Source organism: Ailuropoda melanoleuca, chromosome 7 (genome assembly GCF_002007445.2).
Source record: "Ailuropoda melanoleuca isolate Jingjing chromosome 7, ASM200744v2, whole genome shotgun sequence".
Taxonomy (NCBI): Eukaryota; Metazoa; Chordata; class Mammalia; order Carnivora; family Ursidae; genus Ailuropoda; species Ailuropoda melanoleuca.
Window position 1 is genome coordinate 9,131,318 of NC_048224.1, and position 25,454 is coordinate 9,156,771.

General features: G+C 35.6%; 1 protein-coding gene across 8 annotated transcripts in view; it reads left to right on the top strand.

Moving 5' to 3' along the window:
* The window catches only part of CCDC171 (coiled-coil domain containing 171), a 303,540-nt gene that overhangs the window by 209,953 nt on the left and 68,133 nt on the right, over window positions 1-25,454 (top strand). For all 8 annotated transcript variants that reach the window (XM_034663934.1, XM_034663935.1, XM_034663937.1 and 5 more), the window contains 2 exons: window positions 2,183-2,237; window positions 20,514-20,645. In XM_034663934.1, coding sequence (XP_034519825.1) covers window positions 2,183-2,237; window positions 20,514-20,645 — 187 coding nt within the window. The remainder of the gene's footprint in view (window positions 1-2,182; window positions 2,238-20,513; window positions 20,646-25,454) is intronic.

Here is a 25,454-nt window from a genome sequence, read left to right on the forward strand (position 1 = left end):
CTTGGGGAGATCACTTAAAACAGACAAAAGATCAATTCTTACTTTCATGCTCCGGGTTTTAGCCCTGGATAATACAGTGTTAGAAAACAAAAGTACAGCTGTCTCTCTTTGAAATTCTCTGATATATCCTCAAAAAAGAAAACTCTTAACTCAACATACTAAATGTATATTTTATTGAGAAACCTCGGAAAAGTATTAAGTTTCTATATAACCTTGAATTTTGTGTATTTTGGGCTCTGTTGTAGTGTTACATGTTTGAAACCATGATTTCATTAATATGAAATGGAATACTCTTTATTTAAAAGTTTTTCATAGTTTCTTCTATCACATATTCCTCATTCCCTTCTGTCCCATTGCCCCCAGATTTTGCTCTGCATATGGTATACTAATATTGCAAGTAATATTTCCATAAAAAATGCTAGTATATAATCAACATGTGTATCATAACATCTTTTTAAGTGCAATAAAAACATATTGATCATGGAAAATTCATTTAATTTTATAGCTGTATATTCTACTATGTTCAATAGGAAAAATATACAGTTTTCAGAGTGGGCAGCTATGTAAATATGTTGAGAGTGTTTTTCCTTTTACCACGTAATCAAGTTGACATACACTGTGAAGTTCAAATTGAACAGTCCTCTCTTGGGTATTTTTATTTGTTCCTCACATCAAATTTCATGGAATACTTTAAGACAGTCCTTTGTACAACAGCATGGCTTAAAGAAAATCTATTTATGGATTAAAGAAACATCTAATTTTAATAAACTGGGTGTTCTCTGAATTTGGAATTCTGAATTCCTATAATTGCAAATATATATATATATGCTAATATGTATATATATATATTACTTAAACATTTTTTTGTGACAATGTAGTCTGTAAGCTAAATCACAGAACAGAGGACATGCCATCTAGGATATCCACAACTTTGCCACTGGGCTAGGGAAATTGCTCACACATAATGAAAAAACGAATTTGCACAAGGCCAAAATATTGGCAGGTTTGAGTACCCACCAGTAGGAAAATCATGAAGCTCCGTAATGTTGCATCACCATATTAGGCATGTATGATTGTCAGTTTTTAAAAATATGAATTTGACTAACTCGGCTTTTTGTTGTCATTGTTCAGTCTTTTCCTCATGGCAAGTGGGAAACTTAGCCTAGGTTATTTCTAGTGCATCTTGCAGCTCTGAAAATTCAGAGATGAATGGGAACAAGATTATAAAGTCTCCAGATTCATATTATGTCTCCAAAACATGGCTGCTAATTCAGGAATCTGTCCTGTCTATGATCTGTGACCATGGACACATGTTCTTATAACATGAAGGAAAGTTAAAATTTGGAGAGCTAATACATTATTTACAGTTCTCAATTTGTAATTTACCATTGAATTTTGGTCTTCGGTATTTTCATCCAAATTTTTAATTTAGTTTTACTTTTATCAAAGTGTAATTGGCATACAGTATCAGCTTCACGTATGCAACATAGCGATTCAACATTTGTGTACATTAAGAAGTGATCACCTCTATAAACCTGGCTACCATGTCACCATACAAAATTGTTCTGATGTTAACTGTTTTCCCTCTGCTATACACCCAAAATTTTATTTCATTATTAAGGCCAAATTCAATCTACAAGGCTGATAGAAGAGACTAGTAACTTTGCCTGTTTCTATTCAAGGTCATAGTGGGTTTTTGTGCAATTGCAACACAAAGAGCCTATGTAGAAAGGAAAATATTATTTTGCATAGTATGGCCATTCAAAATATATCTCCACCACTATGATTTTTTAAATCCCTTTCCTTAGAAATCAAAAGAATGAAAGCTCAGCCTTTCTAGCACATTTTAAACCAATAATGTAATCATGGCTTCTTTTTCTTTCTTTTTCACTCTTTTAAAAATTTCAGTGATTTATTTATTTTTTCACTCCTCTTTTTTTTTTTAAACTTTGAAGATATCCTTAAGATTTTTATCCCTCTCTAATTTATGGCTGGCAATATAATTAAAGATAAGAGTTAAATGCAGAAATATACCAGTGAATGTGGTTAGGTTTTGTGCTTTTAGAAGGAGTACAATAATAGCCAAACCTTATTTTTCAATAATAGCTACTTATACTAAAATGTGTAACAGTTGTTGTAAGGCTTGGATTTTACTAATACCTAATTTTAATTTTTTTTCTAGAGACAAAGAATGTGTTGCTAATCATATGAGAACAGTAGAAAATATGCTTCACAAGGTACTATAATTTTCCTTCAATATCATTCAGCTTGTGTTAAGACGTTGTTTTGCTAGTCATTAATTTTATTAACCTCAAGATACTTTAATTCATTCTGTAACTTTCTTTAAAAGTAAATTAACAAGAAGATCCTTCCAAATGACTAAAAGTTTATATTATACAATGCTATATTTCATAACTTTCTTTCACTTTATGTCCTTGATAAAACTATAAAAATAGTGGTTTCTCCCAACTGGTATAATTGCACTTGAGTTATTTGTGGTCTTTGCTGACTGAACCAGAGGTCATTATGATTCTTAACATGTCTCATAATGATAAAATGTTTGACCACACTGTCTAACCTCTGACCACTCTCAAGCCTACTATCCTATATATGTATATATAGTGGAGCCATAATGTATTGTATTTGGCAGTACTTTTCAAGTTGTAATTTACCTTCTTATAAGAATGCACTCTTAAACTAGAAATTGAATATATTTAATAATACGCTGTTATTTTCAAATTTGGTTACTTCTGTATGATAGGCTTAGCATTTAATTTGTAGTGATGAATAGCATTTAAGGATGTTATATTACTAACAACTTAATGTATTAACTGACTGTATATTTTTTTAGCATTCCAAATTCAAAGATATGTTCATTATTTAAAAGTAGAGAAATGTGATTTATGTGTGTCTATTATTGTCTAATAGACGATTTGTTGGAAATATAATTACCTAGTACTTTTATGATATATGGAATTCATGAATGAATCATATTTATAATAATTTGGGCATCAAATGTATTATATAATATAATTTTGGAAATCACTTAAAAATATCCAAAAACAAACCTTTTTAAGGAGATATTAAATAAATATTAGCAAACTAATATTTGATACAGTTTAACATTTTAGAAACACTAGGCCTCTGTATTCTTTTGCTTTTTTTTAAAAGATTTTATTTATTTATATGACAGAGAGAGAGCAAGAGAGCACAAGCACGGGGAGCAGCAGAGGGAGAGGGAGAGGGAGAAGCAGGCTCCCCGCTGAGCAGGGAGTCTGATGCAGGACTTGATCCTAGGACCCTGGGATCATGACCTGAGTGGAAGGCAGACGCTTAACCGATTGAGCCACCCAGGCGCCCCACTGTGTCCTTTTAGATATTGAAAGTGACTAGCATTATTTCATATCACCAAAAATGCTTTCAAAAAAATCTAATATTCTGAATGCTATGTTTTTAAAGTAGAATTGTTTGAAACTGTGATTTCTTCCCCTCCCCACTTAAAAAAGTTTGGTCAGTTAGTATAGTTTAAACATAGTCACATCAAATCCGTATATGCTAGAAACCTGAAATTTGATTTGTAGGAAAAGAGACATCTTTGGTTAGATTTTTTTTTTTTTTGTACTTGGTGAGCCCTTTGATAGGAGAAATCAATCATGTTGTATGTATGGCATACCTTTATATACAGTTAATGTTGCCTTGAAATCCAATTGTTTGTTCATCTTCCCAGCTACAGGAAAAAAATGTTGGGTGGCAGCTACTTTGAGGAAGGGACTTTGACATCAGTGAAAAACCATCATCAGTGTGGAATACAGATGTTGTGCCTTATTCTTTCATTATGAGAATGGCAAAATATGTATTTTAAATATAATCAAGACTGACTGCAATAGGACAATTATAATCATATAGTTCTTCAGTGCAGTTCATCTTTCGATTTTTGTGTCATACATAAAGAAAGATTTCTTTAGAATTGGCCTAGAGCCACTGTAGATTTACTTTTGGTTTATGGCTTTTTTCCCCTTCAGATTTGGTAGTTAATTATTTTGATTAATGTTTCTGGAAACTTCTATCTATATAATGGTTTCAAAATTACCAATTACTTTTCAGCTTGATGTGGAAAATTTAGGAAAGGCTAATTGATTGTTGGGCTAATTCTCTTTTCTGTGAAGTTTGGGTGAGAATGAATGGGTGCTACGAAATGGCCCAGAGAGGCACTCTGAGCTCTCAGGGAGGTGCTGCCTGCTGGGCCTCATGCCAACTTTTGCAAGTTTATTTTTCTGGCCACCTCAGACTGTCCGGAGGCATTTCGCTATTTTGGAGAAACGGGGCTTAGTGCAGAAGGAGGATCTAGGCTCTTTCATGGTAAAAATAGTTGTGGTTACATCTTCAGTCCGGTTTATTGTACATAGCCAAATAGTATAGCTATTTATATATCTTAAGCACATGTGTTTTCAAGGTTTGCACCATTTATTCTGGAATAAAATTAACTTCTACCTGCTGAATTGAATTTTAATACTAACTTCTGACACAATGATCAAATAGAAAGAACTTGTTCTCATGAAGACATTATTTCTTTTTTTTCTTTTTAATGACTTATTTATTTTAGAGAGAGCAAGAGAGAGAGTGTGGTGGGGAGGGGCAGAGGAAGAGGGAGAGAGAGTCTTAAGCAGACTCCACCTTGAATGTGAAGACCAATGCAGGGCTTGATCTCACCTGAGGTCATGACCTGAGCTGAAACCCAGAGTCAGAAGCTTAACTGACTGTGCCACCCAGGTGCCCCTGGACATTATTTCTTTTCTTGCATCTTAAAGAATCTAAACATTTGAATAACTTAAATGTTTGTTTTTTGGAAAAGCAATTACATTTTATTGATATTAGTTAATTTTTAAAAATTTGAGTATAGTTGACATACAATGTTACATTAGTGTCAGGTGTACAACATAGTGATTTGACAAGTCTATATGTAATGCTATGCTCACCACAAGTGTAGCTACCATCTGTCACCCTATAATGCTATTACAATTTTATTGGCTATATTCCCTATGCTGTGCCTTTTATTTTTGTGACTTATTCACTCCATAACTGGAAGCCTGTGTTTCTCACTCCCCTTCATCGCTCGCCACTTTAATTCAACGTAGTACTAGAAGTCTTAGCCACAGCGATCAGGAATGAAAAATAGAGGCATCCATATTAGTTGAAGTTAAAAGAAGAAGTTAAACTATCACTATTTGCAAATGACATGATACTATACACAGAGAATCATAAAAACTCCACCAAAAAACTACTAGAATAAATGAATTCAATAAAGTTGTAGGATACAAAATTAATACCCAGAAATCAGTTGCATTTCTATAAACTAATAATGAAATAGCAAAAAGAGAAATTAAGAAAAGAACACCATTTACACTTGCACCAAAAAGAGTAAAATACCTAGGAGTAGACTTAATCAAAGAGGTAAAAGACCTGTACTCTGAAAACTATGAAACACTGTTGAAAGAAACTGAAGGTGACACAAACAAATGGAAAGGTATTTCATTCTCATGTATTGAAAGAATTGATACTGTTAAAATGTCCATATTACCTAAAGCAATATATAGATCCAATGCTGTCCCTATCAAAATACCAACGACATTTTTCACAAAATTAGAACAAATAATACTGAAATTTGTATGGAACCACTAAAGACCCCGAATAGTGGAAGCAATCTTGAGAAAGAAAAATAAAGCTGGAAGTATCACAATTCCAGATTTTAAGATATATTTGTTAATCTTTAAATTTGATACATTACCTTTAACTTTTCAAATCCTGAAATTGTATTCTACAGAGCAGTTGACTGGATATTATTTTTTAATTCCCATTTGGGACTGATACTATTATTTAATAAAGAAGGCCAGTCATTTTCATCTAAAAGCATATACCTCATTTCAAAGAAACAGATGTTTTATTTTAATTATATGTAAATATATGTATGTATATATTATGACTTTTTAATGTAGGTCAGAAGTTAACTTTTTATTAAGAAATTTTTTGGGTTAATTTCAGGTTATTGAAGTTAAGAAAAATAACAAGAGAAAACAAAATCATAATTTTCCACGAGGTGCATTTTTTTATACACATGCCTCTTTATTCAGTTGAATTCTCAACTGTTTTGAGGAAACCAGAACTATTGAACTTTTAAAAAAAAATCACCATTTTAAAGTGTATAATTCAGTGGCTTTCAATGCATTTACAGTGCTATGCCACCATCATAACTATGTTTTCAGAATATTTTTTATCACGTCAAAGAGAAACCCAGGAGCCATTAAGCAGTCACTCCTATACCCTCCTATTCCATTCTGTGGGTTTTCTTTTTACTTTCTCAATAACGTCCTTTGATGGACAAAAGTTTTTTTAACTTTGATGAGGTCCATTTTTTTTCTTTTGTTGATCATGGTTTTGGTTTTATATCTAAGAATACATTGCCAAATCCCAGGTCATGAAGACATCCCCAATGTTTTCTCCAAAGAGTTTTATAGTGCTAACTCTTATATTAAGGCTTTGGTCCACATTGAGGTAATTTTTGTATATGGTATAATTCAAAGACTGAATTTCATTCTTTTACATGGCTATCCAGTTATCCCAGCACCATTTTTAATTTTTCCCAGAGATTTTATTTTTTTATTTGAGAGAGGGAGAGAGAGAGCGCACGCACAAGCAGGGGGTGGGAGGTGGGAAGGGGCAGAGGGAGAAGCACACTCCCTGCTGAGGAGGGAGCCCAACTCGGGGCTCAATCCCAGGACCTGAGCCTAAGTCAGATGCTCAACCTACTGAGCCACCCAGGTGCCCCATCCTGGCACCATTTACTAAAAAGACTCTTCTTTCCCCCATTCGGTACCTGTGTTGAAAATCTGTTGACTATATATGTTTGGTTTTGTTTATGGACTCTCAGTTCTGTTTCATTGATCTATATGTCGTCTCTCCTCATATCAGTACCACACTGTTTTGATCACTGCAGCTTTATAGTCAGTTTTGAAATTAAGAATTTTAAGTCTTCCAACTTAAGGTTTTTTTTTTTCAAGATTTTTTTTTTTTACTTTTCAGGGTTCCGTATAATTACATATGAATTTTAGGATCAATTACATATGGTTTAAGAATATGAAGAAGAAGGCAATTTCCATCTTAATGTTAAGAATTAAGAAGATAGTATTTCCATTTTAATATTAAGTCTTGTAATCCATGGCATAGGATGTCTTTCCATTTATTTAGATCTTCTCTAATATTTTTCTACAACTTTTGTGGTTTCTAGTGTACAAGTTTTACACTTTCTTGCTTAAATTTATTCCTGAGTATTTTATTCTTTGTGATGCTGTTATAAATGAAATTATTTTCTAAATTTCGTTTCTTGGTTCTTAATTTCTAACATTTAGAAATATGACTGATTTTTATATGTTGCTTTTGTATCCTGCAACTTTGCTGAATATTTTAGCTCCAATAATTTCTTTTGAGGATTCTTTAGGATTTCCTATATATATGAGATCATGTCATTTACAAATAACGATAGCTTCACTTCTTTCTTTCTGGTTTGGATGCCTTGGTTTTTGTGGGTGTTGTTGTTGTTTTCTTGTTTTTTGTTTTACTTTTAATTTTTTGGTCTAATTGCCTGGCTAGTACTTCCAGCCCTAGCAATGAGATGACAACAGATATCTTTGCGTTCTTCCTAATCTTAGGGGGAAAGCTTTTGGTCTTGCACCATTAAGTATGATGTTAGGAGCATGTCCTTTATCAGATTGAGTAAGTCTTTCCTGTTCCTAGTTTTTTGAATTTTTCTTATCATGAAAGGTTACTGGGTTTTGTCAAATGCTCTTTCCATATCATATGAAATGATCTTTTTTTTTCTTCAGTTTTCATTCTAGTAATGTTGTATACTACATAGATTCATTTATGTATGTTGAGCCATCCTTGCATTCCTGTTATACATACCACTAGGTTATCATGTATAATTGCTTGAATATGTTGCTAGATTCAGTTTGCTAGTTTTTTTGTTTGTTTTGTTTTTTTTTGTGTTTTTTTGAGGATTTGGTGTCTATGTTCATAAGGGATATTGGTCTAGAGTTTTCTTGTGGTATCGGTCTAGAGTTTTCTTGTGATATCTTTGGCTTTGATATCAGAGTAATACTGGCTTCATAGAATGAGTTAGCAAGTGTCCCTGGCACTTCAGTTTTTTGGGGGAGAGTTTGAGAAGGATTGGTGTTAATTCTTTAAACATTTGGTAAAATTTACCAGTGAAGCTATCTGGTTCTGGGATTTTTTTTGTTGGAAGGTTTTTGCTTATTTATTAATTATTTTTCCTTGTAATAGATATTATTCAGATTTTCTGCTTCCTTTTAAGTCCATTTTGGTGATTTATATGTTTCCAAGAATTTGTTTAGTTCATCTAGGTTACCTAATTTGTTGACATAAATTGTTTATTTTCTTAGTATATATATATTTTTTATTTCTGTAAGGCCATTAGTAGAGCCCTCATATTTATTTCTGATTATAGTAATTAATTAATCTTTTTTTTTTCTTGGCAAGTCCAGTTATGGTTTGTCAATGTTGTTGATCTTTCCAAGGAACCAAATTTGGATTTCTTAATGTGCTCTGTTATTTTCCTATTCTCTATTATCTCTGCTCCAATCTTTATTATTTTCTTTTTTTTGTTTCTTTGGGCTTAGTTTGCTCTTCTTTTTCTGTGTTCGTCAGGTAGAAGGTTAGATTATTGATTTGAGATCTTTCTTCTTTTTTAACGTAGGCATTTGTAGCTAAAAATTTCTTTGTGAGCACTGCTTTCACAGAACACTGTTTTCGTGTGTTATGTTTTTGTTTTCATCTGTCTCAAAGTATTTTCTAATATCCCCGTGATTTCATCTTTGGCCTATTAATTGTTTAAGAGTGTGTTGTTTTATTTCCAAAATATTTGGGCATTTTCCAGATATCTTTTGCAATGGCATTCTAATGTAATTCTGTAGGGTTTGAATAGCTACTTTGTTTGATTTCAATTCTTTTAAACTTAAAGTTTGCAATATGGTACAGAATATGTTCTGTCTTGGTGAATGTTACATGTACATTTAGAAAGAATGTGTATCCTTCAGTTGCTGTGTAGAGTAGTCTATAGATACCTCTTATGTTGGTTTACACTGTGGTTCAAGTCTTCTAGTTCTTGGATATCTTTTGTATAGTTCTATACATTAATGAAGTGAGATTTTGAAGTCTTCAACTATTATCATTGAACTATTTCTCTGTTCAATTTTCTCAGAGCTGTCTTTTAAATTATATAGAAAAAAAAGAGTTACAAATAAAAAATACAGTATTGCTGACTTTTATATATACTTGTGCAGTTTCCTTTACTGGTGATCTTTATTTCTTCATGTGAATTTAAGTTACTGTCTGTAGTCCTTTCATTTCAGGCTGAAGGACTCCCCTAGGGCATTTTTCCTAGGGCAAGTCTAGTGGTAATGACCACCCTCAGCTTTTGTTTATTTTGGAATGGCTTGATTTTTTCTTCCTTTTTTTTAAAAAAAGATTTTATTTATTTATTTTTGAGATAGCGAGGAGAGAGAGTGAGTGGGGGGAGGAGCAGAGGGAGAGGTACAAGCAGACTCCATGCTGAGCATGGAGCCTGATGTGGGGCTCGATCCCACAACCCTGAGATTATGACTTGAGCCAAAATCAAGAGTTGGACACTTAACTGAGTGAGCCACCCAGGCACCCCTTTCCTTCATTTTTGAAGAATATTTTTGTTGGATATAAAATTCTTGGTTGACAGTTTTTCCCCCCTTTAAGCGGTTTGAATATGTCAACTCCAAAATTTCTATTTGGTTCCTTTTTATGCTCTCTTATCTCTTTATATTTTCTATTTTGGAAGATATTGTTTTCATGGTTTCCTTTAGTTATTTGTATGCAGTTTCCTTTAGCGCTTTAAGCATATTTAAAATAATTGATTTAACGTCATTGTGTGGTAAATCCAATGTTCAGCTTCTTGAATTCCTATTAGTTTCTGTTTTTCTTATGTATGGGCCATACTTTCTTATCTTTTTGCGTACTTCATAACTTTTTGTTGAAAAGTGGGTAATTTGAATAGTACAATGTGACAACTCTGGAAATCAGATTCTCCGCCATCCCTGGTGTTGTTTGTTGCTGCTAATTCTAGTGGTTATTGTTTGTTTGGTGACTCTTCTGAACTAATTTTTTCAGTTTGTATTTTCTTTAGAAAATATTTATTATTGAAGCATAGTTGACACACAATGCTATATTAGTCTCAAGTATATAGCATAGTGATTTGACAATTCCGTACATTACTCAGTGCTCACCATGATAAGTGGTCACCATCTGTCACCATAAAACAGTATTACAATATTATTGACCATATTCCCTATGCTGTACTTTTCATTTCCATGTAAAGTCTGTATTCTTTGTCAGGTATGGCCACTGAAATCTCTGTTCTGTTAACTTCATCATCTGCTAGTGTTTCAACAGAGATTTGCTTAAATGCTGAGATTCAGGTGTTTTTTTTTCTTGTTTAAATTTTTGCTTGGTTGCTGTAAACTTTCACTTAGTTTCTAGAGTTCTGAAAAAGTTGATTCTGACAAGTTTTGTCAGGGTATTCATTTTTTTTAAAGATTTTATTTATTTATGTGAGAGAGAGCAAGTGAGAGAGCACAAACGGAGAGAGCATCAGGCAGAGGGAGAGGAAGAAGCAGGACCCCCGCTGAGCAGGGAGCCTGCCACAGGGCTCATTCCTGGGACCCAGAGATCATGACCTGAGCTGAGGGCAGATGCTTAACTGGCTTAGCCACCCAGGTGCCTCACTGTATTCATTGTTTTTGTGAGGGACTGGTTTTTGAAGTTCCTTATTATACCATTTTTGCTAACATCATTCCCTAAAGTCATACACTTTTATTTTCCTAATGAATTTACCAGTAGGTTTCTAATATTACTGGTAATATGGACTCTCAGGAATTGATTTTTTTCCTTTAAATTAAATTTAAATAAATTTAAATTCTACAAGCAGGCTTTAGTATTTCTATTGTGAGAAAAAGAGGAAAAGTACAATAATTATATTAGAATATAGTTCTATATTAGAATATAGAGTTATATTAGAATAACTTTCAGGATAGGGTAATGACTGGATGTATAGGATAATATCTGAATTATTTAGGGTTAGGTATGAGAAAATTAACTATTTGTTGGGTGGTAACCAAGTACTTAACAGAGAGATGTCTTGGTTTACTGTAGCTACGAGTGAAAGTAAGTAAATTTAGGTAAAATTGGAATGTAGAGAAGAACGAAATTTTTTTGTAGTCATTTTTTGTTATTTGAGTTAGCAGAATGGCTGGCTTTTAGAGATTGCTTGAGTCCTACAAGTTTGGAAGGGTTAACTATTGTATTTCCTGTGTATGATTGTAGTGTACTATGAACTTTAAAGGTACGTCTGAACATTGAGTGAGAAGTCTTAGCTGCCTTTTCAGGAAAATGTCTAAAAGATAAAATAAGAACTCACAATCCAGAAGCCTCAAAAGACTCTAGAGGACCTTGCATCTGTAAACCCTATAAATTTATCAGGCTGAATGATACTGGACAATAAGTCACAGTAGTTTTTGCTGATACCCTTTGAGATTCATTTCTACAGTAAAGTTACTTAAAACTTATCCAATATTTAATATAAATAGTTGAGTTCTGCAAATGCTTTTAAAGTGTATATTATATGCCAGAATTTGTACCAGCCTTTGGAGAAACAACCAACCAACCAAGATATATATATATAGAGAGAGCAAGTCCCAACATATATATATATCAAAGTCCCTATATATTTATATATAGAGAGAGCATAGTTCATATATATATATATATATATATATATATATATATATAGCATAGTCCTTTCCCTCAAGGCAGAGACACACATAATTTCAGTATACCATGGTAAATATGCATCCATAAGATGCAGTTCCACATCCATGGAGATGCAGTTATTCATCTATGAGGCATACTTAGAAAACTCACAGGTTGGCTGGAGGTTTCTTAGAAGAGAATTAATGCCTGGATGGGGCTTTGAAGTATGAAGAAAGATGGGAAAGGCGTTCCAGCAGAGAGGATAGCGTGTGCGAGGAAGGGCACGGAAGCTTGAATAGCCAGACATCCTCACTTCAGCAGGAAGTGCAAGGAGAGTGCAAGAGAGGAGGCTGAATGAGGCGCTTGGAAGCCAAGTCATCGAAGTTGTTTTTCTTTTTTGGCCATATGAAGGCCCTTGGATCTTTATCATGGAGGCAGTGGGAGCAAGCTGGGTTTAAGCTAGGGACTGACACGGTCAGATTTCCATACTGAATTTGGGCTTCAGAGGGCATATCTGCAGACCGGATATCGTGAGTAATGAAGGCGGTTTTAAGAGCCAAGGGTCTGTAGACTTGATGAAAGCAGGAGAAAGTTTGGACCAGGATAGTGATGATAGGTGGTGTTAGAGGAAAGGAAATAAGAAAACTTATTTAGTAAAATGGCAAACAAGGATGAGAAGGGCAGGGGAGGATGACGACTCCCAGGATGGGGCAGTGTGATTGACTGACTGACTGATGTTGGAAATACAAGAGGAGCAGGCTGCTGCTGCTTCTTCTTCTTCTTCTTTTTTTTTGTAGGGAGAAGGGAGACAATGATGAGTTTTGTTTTGGAAATACCCACGTTTGAGGTAATGTGAAGTGATCAGTGGGATATGTGAGTCTGGACCTTAGGGAAAAAGTCAGGCTAAAGATAAAGGTTTGAGATTGATTAACATAATACTCCCTGGCAAAGAAAGAAGGCAGTGTAGCAATTGACAGGAGAAACAAGACATTATAGATAAATGGGAGACTAGCAAATGCATTTTGAGAGATTAATTATGCCACTAGAGTTTGGAGTCCTTGAGGGATGGAATTCTGTCTCCTTAATTTTTATATCCTCAGCATCTATCACAGTGCCTGGTACCCAGTAGGCACTTAATGAATGTTTGTTGAATGAGTCAAATTCTACCATCACCCAGTCCCTAAACAAAGCTGAAGGCATCTCTAGATTTCAATGGAAGTCTTGCTGATATTTCTTTGTTTATTGGATTGCTCAAAATAGCATGTGTATTTATTTTGCGTAATCAAGAGCTAGAGGAGAAAGCCTAAATTTGATTATAAGAATGTCTCTAGGAAAGAGAGGTATGCTAGCGAGGAATTCACAGGGTGTAACAGTCCTGTTGCAACGTGTTTTTAGCTGGTTCAACTCCTGTGAAGTAGAAAGATGAGAACTTTTGTTGGAGTGGATTGTGGAATAGATTAGAATCAAACAGAATCTGACAGATGAAGACACTGTCTTGCCAAATCTTTAAATATGATTTTATAATCTTAAAGATGGTTAACCCAAATATTTGATAATACATAGTTATCTTTTGATTTTTAGTTTTCAGTATATTTATAAGGAATAGAAACACCACAGAATAGCTTTTAATTTATAGAGCTGACAGTATTTTAAGAGTTGAAATATGATTTAATGCCTCTGAAAACCCAATTGTAGTGACTTCTTAATGACTCTGTAAATGTTGCTTGTGGCCTTTGAACTCCTCTGCATTCTTAGTTTCTGGATCCCGGTTCTGAAGATCAGCTGTGCGGGACATACAGGTGTTAGCACAGCTGGCTTGCTGATGACAACTCTGTCCATATAGCTGTCTTGTGTGTCATCATTCATACTGTTCAGTGTCATTCTGACCTAGCCAAGCTAAAAATGGTACTCCAGCTCAAGAGGGATTTAAAAACCTTGACAAACGAAAGATAAGACACTACAGAATGTCATGTACGTGTGCTTAACAGGTTTTAGCCTAAACACATCTAAATAGCTAATTTCAGTTGTGCCTTGGCCTTTATCCTTTGAAATAATTTACCCTAGGAAAGAAAATATCTCTGTGTGGAGGACTGTTAATAATTCATAAACACATTTCTCTATTCTCAAGTATGGGTTTTGTGTTAAAGAGCTCAAGGTCACAGTAATCTATTTGTGGGGTGCATTCTATGGTATATAACCTACACCATGGATTTATCATGCTGCCTAGTGCCTTTATAAGCTGTCCATGATCAAATCACCCTATCCTCCAGCCCGATAATTTGATTTGAGGGTTCAGTTTTTCAGATCCTTAATTGGGATGTAGCCAGCTTGATAATTTGATTCAAGAGATCCAGTTTCTAGGTCCATAGTTGGGATGTAACTATTAATGCGTGGGGTGGTGGTGGTGGATTTGCCCTCTTTTTCTGGTGACAGCATCTGGCAGTCATTGGAGCGTTCTGGCTCTGCTCCAGAGTTGTAGGTTAAGTTAAATAACCTGCCAGCAAGAGAAAGCTAGTTTCTCCCTTCCTTCTTTTCAAATGATGGGTGCCTGTGTTTGCTGCAACGTCAGTGGAGTGCCCGCTTCTGCTGAGCGCCAGGGTCTCCTTCCCATGGGTGTAGAGCACAGCAGGAACTGTTGTGTGTATCCTGGGACATCATAGCTTGGGAATCTTCCATGTGAGATGGTGACACCATGTAAGGATGATTGCTGCACAGGTAACTCGTCTCTCACAGTAGCAATGTGGGGTGTGTGTGTGTGTGTGTGTGGCAGGCCATGGGAGAAAGGAAGCAGGAATGAATGAGAATGCCCACAGGTCCAAGGAAACTACTGAGGAAAATAAGGATGTTTGAAAAATATAGTCTCCATTGCTTCTCACAAAACTACTTTTTTTTTTTTTAAAGATTTTATTTTATTTATTCGACAGAGATAGAGACAGCCAGAGAGAGAGGGAACACAAGCAGGGGGGGTGGGAGAGGAAGAAGCAGGCTCATAGCGGAGGAGCCTGATGTGGGGCCCGATCCCACAACATCGGGATCACGCCCTGAGCCGAAGGCAGACGCCCAACCGCTGTGCCACCCAGGCGCCCCCTCACAAAACTACTTTTATGAAACATACACATTTTTGCTAAGATTGCCAGACAAGGCACCAAGGCAATTAAAAAAAAATAATGTTGTTGTTTAGGTAGGGAAATGGAAGAGTTACCAAAATCCTAAGCCATTTCCCCAAGTATTAACTGTTGATTGTAGCTATTAAGAGGCATTAGGATTTGGTGCTAAGAGCGCTGGACTCGCATCCTCAGATTAGGGATGGTAATGACTGTTTCTCAAGGTGGATGGCAGCATCAAGGGAGGCAGTGTGAAGAGTGCTCTGAAAAGCATAAAGTACTTCTGGAAGTACCAGTGGTACTATTAATAGAAGTATGACTCTATCCATTTCATTAATTAAATAGTTAAGGAAAAGGTAACGGGAAAATATCCATTCAGATCCGTGAATCCATTGTGTTGACAAGCTTGAAGCCCTACTTCTCTCAGTAGGCACATACCAGAGTCCTGGAGCTGCTAATGATCTTTTTTATCATATTCTCTCTTTCTCTGGCCTTGTAGAATTCGTGAGTTTGGAATGACATTCTTATTTGATCACATATTTCCTACGAGCCTCTGTATGCACAGCGTTTTTCTTGCTACCAGTGTTATTACAGAGTTAACTCTGGCTGATGCCCTTCTCTGTCTATTTACAGAAGGCTCTCCAGTATGCCTGTTCTACCTGTTTAACCAAATTTTATGTTGATGAGGTACTAGAGTACGTGCCAGGAAAGTTAGACCCAGTCACGTTGTATAGCAGACTACATAAAACTCGAAAATATATCGGGAGATAGTGCACTTCTCTTATGAAACACTTGAAACAAAGAAGCCAGAAAGTGTCTGTGAAATGCAACCCTGTGTTACTGATAGAAGGTTGGCCCGCTAGAAATTGTTCAGCTATTCTCTGGTGAGATGTGGTTATTTAAAAAACTTGACAGATGGTAAAAAATATTGTCTTTCCTTCTATACTTTTAAGGCAAAGGATGGCCAGCATTTTCGGTAGAGGGTCAGATAGTAAATATTTTAGGCTTTGTGGACCATATGGTCTCTGTCTCAACTATTCAACTCTGTCACGGTAGCAGGAAAGCAGCCAAAGACAATAGGTAAATGAATGGGTGTCATGTGTTCCAATAAAACTTTATTTACAATAACAGGCGGTGGGCTGGATTCAGTTCCCAGGCTGTAGTGTGCCAAATACACACTGCTCTCTAGTGCGGAGGTTGAAAAATAGTGTGCAAGCTGCTCTAGGGTAGGATGAAAAAGAGAATAAAGAGAGAAGGGAAAGCCATGAGGAATCAGTGGTGGTGGAAAGCAGGGCAGAGGAGAGCGTGGGACAGAAGACAGGGAAGTGGAAACAAAGTAGAACATGAATGTGGAGTGATAAGAAAGGAGGTTACAGGAAATGCTGTAGAGGTCTCGGCCTGATGACACTGTCTGTGGTCAGAAGGGTTATTTTGAAGCCACGGATGCCATACTTAGATCAGAGTAATAAAATCTTCACTAGATCAAGGGTATGATGTGAAATCCTAATTATCACTTACTTTTCCTAGACGTTTAAGATTCAGGCACTGTATATATCTTTTTATATGATAAGAGTATTTGAATTTCTATCTACAATCCTATTACTTCTTCCTTAGTGTCCTGGTGGTAAAAACACAGCTAGTGCCACGTTTTATGCGTGTGTGTGTGTGTGTGTGTGTGTGTGTGTGTGTGTGTTTTAATTTGGAACATTAGGTCCAGAAGGGTTTATAGATGTGCGTGATACAACATGCACGTTCATGTTTTGAGAGTTGAGTTTTTCCGAAAATGACTAATGTAATCTCATGGTTGATATGTCCACCAGGAATAGCTTTTTTTGTGTTATGGTGGGAGTACCAAACATTAGAAAATAGATTGGCGGCCTGTGAGTAAACGCCAATCAGAAGAATAGGAACATGGGTCTTCTGAATCACTTCAATCTGGAACTCGAGTGTGGAGATAAAATAAATATGTATCTCATACCAGTGTTTTGACTTCTTAGAAAGTTTCATTTATTTTTCTCTATCCACCTCTTGTTTCTCTTGTGTCTTATGGCATATCTGTTAGAAATATGTGCTTTCTGAAAGTATGTAATGGGAAAGGGAGAAAGCAAACTACTTTCCTAAAAATCCAAATTTCAGAGTGTAGTAATGGAGGTATGTTTTCTTTATTCTTTGTCAAAATATTATGAAATAGAACAGTTGTATAGAATGTTATGAAAATGTATGCAATTTAGCAAATGAGATTTATATTGTGAAGTTGTATGAAAAATTCATCATATGTTAAGTATGAACTGTTACCCATTTTAAAGTAGAAAAACATTATTATATATATTTTATCACTCACAACTCTAAATAAATCACAGTGAAAAGGGTATAGAATCTTAATTAACGGATGAATGATGATGTGCTGTAACAGAATTAAAGACTGACTTTTGAAATTATAATTTCAAATTAATTTGAAATTTGAAATGATCATTTAATGTACAGACAGGTGGCCGTGGTTGTTTTAATCTTAATTCACACTAAAATCTGTGTTTTAAGAGGTGAACCTACTTCTCTTGTTATGGAAAAAAGTGATTTTACTATTCTAATATTGTTACTTCAGAATTCTTTTGACAATAAAGAAATGTGTTTTAAATTCTCGTATTTGAAAGGAATCATTTTATATCCCAAAGAAATCTCACTTATCTCTTTTCTGATTTTGGTTACTTTGCTCTCAGGCTGACTGTTCTATGTTTTTCATGAACAAATTTAATGCAATCCAGGGAGAATATTTTTTCTTACTGTTCTGGGTTGAATCTCTTTCCCATTTATCCTTGTTCACACCCTGAAAATCAGGCCTTCTTTCCGCGCCCTTCTGAACAGTCTCGTCTTTCACCCTTCATGTTTTCCTTGTCACCTTCCCTTCCTGCTTCTTTGCTGCATGGTTGTAATTTTACTTGTCCCATGTCACTGTTTTGTCTTCTCTCAACGTGCTGCTTTCATTCCCTGAAGATAAAAGAATTCCTAGACTATCCTTTTTTGAGAGTAAGAAAAAACTTTTCCTAGAAATATTTGGAGAACATTTTTGATGCCTTCTCTCAAAGTTCTGGCTTAATTTAAAAGTGGAATCAACTCTTAAAATGTAGTAGAAATATTTGTGAGATTCTGTTACTTAGCACATCTCTTGATGGCACTGTCCACAGTCAACACATCATTTATAATTAAATGAAAGTATTAACACATGCATATTCAAATAATGTTGTAATTATGATGCCCATATTCGGTTTAGCAAAATTACTGCATTTTGAGGTTTCTCCCCCAATATAAAGAATGATTTAATTTGGCAAATTAAATAATGTTGTAGTGCGCATGTTAATTTGATAAGTCACAAGTTTACAAATGCCCCAGCTTAATATCGTTCAGTGAGTTTATTTAGAGACTATAAAATGTGGCTTACTGTTCCTGTATGTCAAGCTTCATAGTTGAAGTCTGGTGCCTGATAATCACCGGGTTCAAGGACCTCCAGGGCCGGCACTGTGTTGTGGATTATACCTACATTGCTTATCGTCCTCCCTCCCCCTTTGCCCATATTAGCAATCTGCTTTTGTACTTTGACTTCCAGGATTTCCCTAGTGAATTTTGTCACAGAAAAAAGAGAATCATCAATATCGCAGTTAAACTTGACTTTCAAAGCTAATAGTATCTCATTTGGGGGCTCAAATTTAATAAATTTTCTTTGATTCTGGGTGAGTTTTTAAACATCAAACAATGAATTGGCCAGGGTGCAGTAAAATATTTAGATCTATTGACTATGGTTCAGAAGGGTAGAAGGCGAAACACTAGTGGTTTGATGTTGATAAATTCTCAGTACCTTAATCCACATTAATGTTTTCTTTTATCTGAGTGTGCATTGGTGACCAAAAAAAGCAGCAGAAGGTATCCATACGTATAAAATATGAAACCTAAAGCAAATATATTTGTAAAATAGGATTTATTTTGTTATGTTAAGTAAGTTAAAAGCGTTCTCATCCCGACTGAAGACTCCGGAGAATGTTTGTTAGAGGTAAGTATACAGTTTTGAATTGGGACCCAGTGTGCATACAGCACTCACACCATTATAAAAATTGCATTACAGTGTATTTTTTATAGCGTACACTTTGACATTCACTTATTGACAGAAATTCTTGTGCTCAACTTGGGAGTATAAATATTTTTAGAACCGTAAGTTAGCATCAACAATTAAAGATGTCGTCAGATGTTTGTGTGTGTTTGCTGGTTTAAGGAAACCCGATGCAGTGTGATAGTTCATTCATAAAATAAGAGATAATTCAAACAGGTTTTAGAAGCTTCCCAAGTAGAATAGAAAAGCGAAGGAGAGGCTTTCTATCACATATTGTTGCCAAGTTACATTTGAAGTTGCTCAGGGAGAAGTAAGGATATAGACACATATATTTGAGCAATTAGTGTTATTTTTTTATAGTTCTCCCATTCTTGACCTTTGCTATTTCATCAAAAACACTTTTGATCCTGTGGCTTTAAGCTAGTTGCGTAATATTTATCCAATATATGGTAGCAAAGAGATACATTTTTAAAACCAAGTCAGGCATAAGGAAAGTTAGAAAATATGCCTACGTATGAAATCTGCTATCGTTAAACTATATAATTAAAAACGAAAGCTCACTGATCTTACGGAAAACTAAACTGTGAAAATTTTAAAGCTCTTACTAAGTTCGGAAATGAAAAATGAAAACAGATCTGTTTCTGCGCATTTTCTTTTATCTAGCTATAGTATATGAGGAGTAGTTTCTCATTCGTCCAGAAGGTGGCAGTGTAATATCAACTGCCTGTGATACCTATACTGGCTAGAGAATTGGTATTTCTCCAGTATCTGTGATATGTTTGTATTGTTACCTTTCCGAATATTTAAAATATAGTACAAATACCACTGATTTTATTCGTTATCTTATTTAGGAGTTGCGTGACTGAGTTGGTTTATATGAATTTAATCGTTAAGACTCAAGTTTAGTAAGAAGGAAATGGGCAAATAAACCTCTGACTGGTATATTTTTAAGTCTCCTTGTGTGTTGAGTATATTTGTTTTTATTCCAGGGTACATATTATTGAAGTTTTCTTTTCAAAGACTAACACCTAATAACTATCTTGTCTAATATATATCAGTTCATATCAGTAAAATGAAACATGTTATTAAGAAAGTGATAATAATTAGGAGATTGCTGTTTGTTTTCGATTTTGTGGATATTTTTTTCCTTCTTTCTTTTTTTCTTTTGAGGGTGGAACAGTGAAAAAATAATTCAAAACCTCTTGATCAGAAGAGCTCCAGTGACTCTTCTTCCCTCCCTCATTTCAAGCAGGAGAGGATGCTTTTTCTTCTTAACATTCTCCCCCAGCACTCTGAATTAGAGATTTATTTGCAACGAAAAATCAATTAGTCCTAAATTTATTCATGGATTTCAGGTCCAGCGATCAATGCAAGTCCACTCAGTGGGCTCAAGGGGACCCAGTTCATCCCAGTTAATGTGTCTGAAGGGGAATTACCATTGATGCTGTTTTTTTTCCCTTTAGGTCAGAGATCAGATCTCGCTGTCACGGACTGCGGCAAGTAGGAATGACTTCACCCTGCAGCTACCCAAACTGCACCTGGAGACCTTTGCAATGGAGGGGCTCAAGGGCGGGCCAGAGGTGGTAGCGTGCCAGGTTAGAGTCTAAATAACATTGTTTGCTCCTGAGACGTGTAGAAAAATAAATTGCACTAACTGGAGAGAATGAAAGCCTCCAAGTATTGTGAATAACTTAAAGGAGATGCAAATAATTTCTCTTAATTTTTCTTCCGCCTTGGAACACTGTTTCACAAATAATTGTTTTGTTTTTCCTCACAGCCTCAAAATAGCCTATTGAATAATCCAGAAAAGTTATTATTTTTTTTACCAAGGAAAAATACGTATTTTATAGCTAAGTACAGTATGTAAAGAACATGCTTTCCTGTCAGCAGAGGACAATAAGACACTAGGCTGTTATCTCTTTAAGCTCCTCTCAATTTGTAGCTCTTATTGTTTTAAAATAAATCACTTTTGATAAAATTATCAGGAGAGATATTTGAAAATTTTCAATGTGAATTCCAGAGTAGAGCCATCATTTCTTATGTGGCAATGTAATTTAAGCAACTGTGGAACCAAACTGTACTTTGCTTTGAAGAACGTTTATTTACCCTTAATTTTTAGTTTTAACGAACAACGTAATATGTGCAAACTGGGTTATTTCATTTATAAAACTCAAAGCACCAAATTATGAAGCCCCAAGTAACTTTAAAATAAACTTAATAAAGAAAATATTTTCAAAGATATACTCATTTTCAGATGCTGCAGATTCTTTCTAATCGAGGCTCCTACTGGGTTATTGTGAGCATTTTTTCCCCTTAGGGTTAGGGCAGTTTTTTAATTGGACAAAACAAAATTCGATATGTGCTTTATTCACCTTTTAATGCCCAATGCCTTTATTAGAGAAGCCTGTCAACATTACGTAAACTGTAGGGAGCTTGATATTTCAAAAGAGCTCGTTCCTCAATAGCAGTCCAGATTTTTCAGTGTATCTAAAAGAGAAATGTCTCCCAAAACTCAGTTTCCGTTTCACATCTTGAGGTTTAAAATAAACTTTATCATTCTTTAGTTTATGACCCCGTGATATTTTAATTTTGTACAAAATTAATGTCAGTCCAAGTAGGGCTCCTTTATTTTTTTTTCTATTTGCTCCATACCCTAATTTAATTTGTTATTAGTACCCAAATTAATGCTCTACAAAGAAAGAATACTCATTTCTCTCATTAGATTGTCCACCAATATATTTAAAATGTACATGTGATTTAAAACTAAGCATAAAATATTTTTATTTTCAGTTATAGGCTGGAATATTGTAGTTATTTAGTACAAGATTAAGATGTACATTTTAAATTTGATTACCATTATTTGTGAATTCATTGTAACCACAAATACAATGTGATTTGAGACTTTTCTAGTGGCTGTAAAAGAATCCTTTACTTGGCTATCCTGATTCAGAATCTCAGAGGGCTTAGTACTTGTCGTAATTCACAAATAAAGACTTCCCCCAAACTGTAGGTTTGGGGGATTTAGAAAGAGACTGATCCTCAGAATGCCATATTTTGGGGGTAGAGCATGAACTCTCTATGGTTCTGACATCAGTGAATAGCAAGAAGGAAATGTAGAGACCCATATTTCAAACTGCTGTCTTTTCCAGGTTCTAATACAAATATTTCTGCATGTCGCCAATGCCTTAACACTCGGGCACACTTTGCATTGACATGTTGTGAGTTAGTCAGAGATACTGTAGTTCAGTATCCCACGCAGAGAAGAACACGTGATTTGGACCGTATTAGTGTTTTTTTCCACGGATACACAGACACAGACAGACACAAAGACACACACACAGAATTGGTGATCTGCTTTGGAGTACTCTGAGAAGAAAGGCTCTGTTGTATCGAGGACCTTAATTTTAATATGAATACCATTTTGGTGAGCATTTATTATGGACGAGGTATCATGCTTAGTTCTTTAAATACATCGTGTTGTTCAGTTCTCACAATGGACCTGTCAAATATGGCGTTACATGTCAAATGATGGATGGCATCGTTTCCATTTTCTAACTGAAAAACAGTGACTACAACAGGTAACTCTCCTCAGATCAACGGCAAGTAAGTGGCAGGGCCCAGAGCCTGAATTCAAGTGTAGGTGTGTTTGACTGCAAATCCTGAACAGGTAAAATCTGGTACGAGAAGAAAACCTAGACACTCATGGTAAATGGTAAGTGTACAGCCTTTGAAATGTATAGTGGGATTTTCCTTCCATCTACAAAATGTACATTATGTCTCTGTGTAAGATGTAGGTCATAGTTGACGCTGTATTGTGGACAAATTCACAGATAAAAAATTTTGTTTCTGTTTGACAGGCTAATATTATGGAACGTTTCTTTTCACCTTTCTGCAATCTATAAATATGTATATTTATGCTCAGTGGGACTACATATTTAGGAATTCAGTATTTGTTTCGCTTTGTAGTCTGTGCTGATAAGTGGACTGTTTAGAGAGCTCACGTCCTTTGATTATGTCGAGAATAGGATCACTGTGCGGGACGTAGTGGTGGATGACCGTTAGGCCAACCCGTGCCACCATCATTTGGAGCCGTGGGAACTGGCACTGTCTGTCTTTTCCAGCATGGGAAGCTTTGTTACAGGTGTGACCCTGGGAGGAAGGAAGAACAGTGAGCCTGAGCGAAGGACGATGAGGATTACCCTTTCTCTCCGGATCCAGAAGACCATGTGGCTGATGTGCTCCTATGGGAGAAAATTCAGTTCAGAACCATCTTGTCTCTGAGCTCTGCTAGCTCTTAGCCTCAATCCTCTCAAAAAAGTGTAGTCCTACCAATTTCTCAGGCTTGTAGAAGGACTGAATGAGGCAATACATGTAAAGTAGAGAACAGAATGCCTAGCACGGAGAGGCAAGGCCTTGTCTAGGGCTGTTATGATTGCAGCCATTATGGGACCCTTGTTGAAATGAAGCTTGAAGCAGAAGCCTGTTTTCAGCACTTGTAAGGGTGTGTGTGTGTGTGCACGTGCACGTGTGTGTGTGGTTTTTTTTGAAGAACGGTTATTTAGGGTCTTTTTCTCTGTATCTTTCCATTTGGTTCTTTTACTCTTCCTTGTTTCTAGTTTCTTCCAAACTTTAAATAATTTTGATTAAGATCCACATTAACTCCCTATTTACTTTTCCATGTTACTTGATGTTCCAGTGAGGCCATGTCGCCAATGGAACCTTTGTCTAAGCTCCTATGGCAGGGGCAGAACTGTTATTACCTGTCCTTTTATCTCCCAAATAATAGCATATCAGTCTACTAGAAAAAATTAAAACACTTAGATTAGACAAGATAGCTTTACCTGAAAAGTCCAGTACATTGTGAATGCAGAGGACTTTGTCATAAAAAATATTCTGCACATATTTCATAAAGAATGTACCTGTTACTCATTATCTTATACTTTGAATTGTTTTTCCCCCGATAATGAGGATATGCAATACATTTAATATCTGGCAATTATTAGCAGGCATGTGATAAATGTTTGTGTCTCTACCCTCATTCAATAATAAACAGCAAAGAACAATATCTAGAGTTAACTTTTTTTTTTTTAAGATTTTATTTATTTCTTTGACAGAGAGAGAGGCAGTCAGCGAGAGAAGGAACACAAGGAAGGGGAGTGGGAGAGGAAGAAGCAGGCTGCCAGGGGAGGAGCCTGATGTGGGGCTCGATCCCAGGACTCTGGGATCACGCCCTGGGCCGAAGGCAGATGCTCAACAACGGCACCACCCAGGCGCCCCTAGAGTTAACATTTGTTGAGTACTTTTTCTGTACCAGTTACTTCACTAAGTGCTTTACATTTACTATCTCACTTTATCCCTACAACAGCCATATGAATAGGTGCTCTGATTTTATCTATTTTATAAAGGAAGGAGCCAAAGTTTATTGAGATGCAGTAAATTGCTAAAGGTTACATATCCAGTGAATAGGGTCCATTCATGCTTTTAATCTTGCTTGTCTTTTGTAAACCATGTCTGTGTGTATGTGTGCACGCGTGTGCGTGCGTGTGTGCACGTGCGTGCTTTAGGATGGCCAAGAGGGCAAAGAATAAAGGTAGGGTGTGTCTGTAGAATACAATTTCATTTGTGAGGAAATAGTGGAGAGAAGAGAAATCCAAAAGAAGCTAACTGGGAAAGTTACTTAGAGTGTGTATTTTGGCCTCTTTGTCTGTGAAATGGAGATCACAGAAGTCTCTGACTCACCATGTTCGTGTGATGATTCAATGGGTTAACACACCTGAAGTGCTCAGAATGACAGGTCCATTGTAAACACTCACTGTCTGTTAGCTGTCCAAGGACAGGAGCCCTTCACTGTTTTGTTCACGACTGCATTATTCTTAAGGATAAGTAAGTGGAGTGGCTGCATCTAAGGTTATGCACATTCTAAGTCTTTGATACACATTCCGCAGTTGTCCCTGGAAAAGACTTGCAGTTTACTCGTAATGACTTCTCTTAGCGCTTTAGTTTCCTTCTTAAAGTATGGGTCTTTATTTTCTGTTACTAAAGGGAAATGTTTTCTTCTTATAATTTAGATCTTCCCTGATTTTCAGAAGTCCATTCTTAGCTGGTTCTTAATTTACAGAGTTGCCAGGGTTCGGTTTAAGAGTCTCCATGGGGAGGTAAAGGAAATATATTGTGTGACTGCTGTTTGTTTCACAGATACCGTTTTTCATTTGTTTCTGGGTGCACAGTGCTGCTTTGAATGTTTGAGATTATTAGAAATCTGACCTTTTTGGTAAGTGGGATCATTTTAGTAATAAGATATCAAAAAGATTTGGAGGTTATCTAAAGTTGTTATCTATGAGAGTTTGTGCAACTCTCTTTAAATTCTAAAATCAAAATATCTTTTTTTTTTTTTTTTTTTTTTT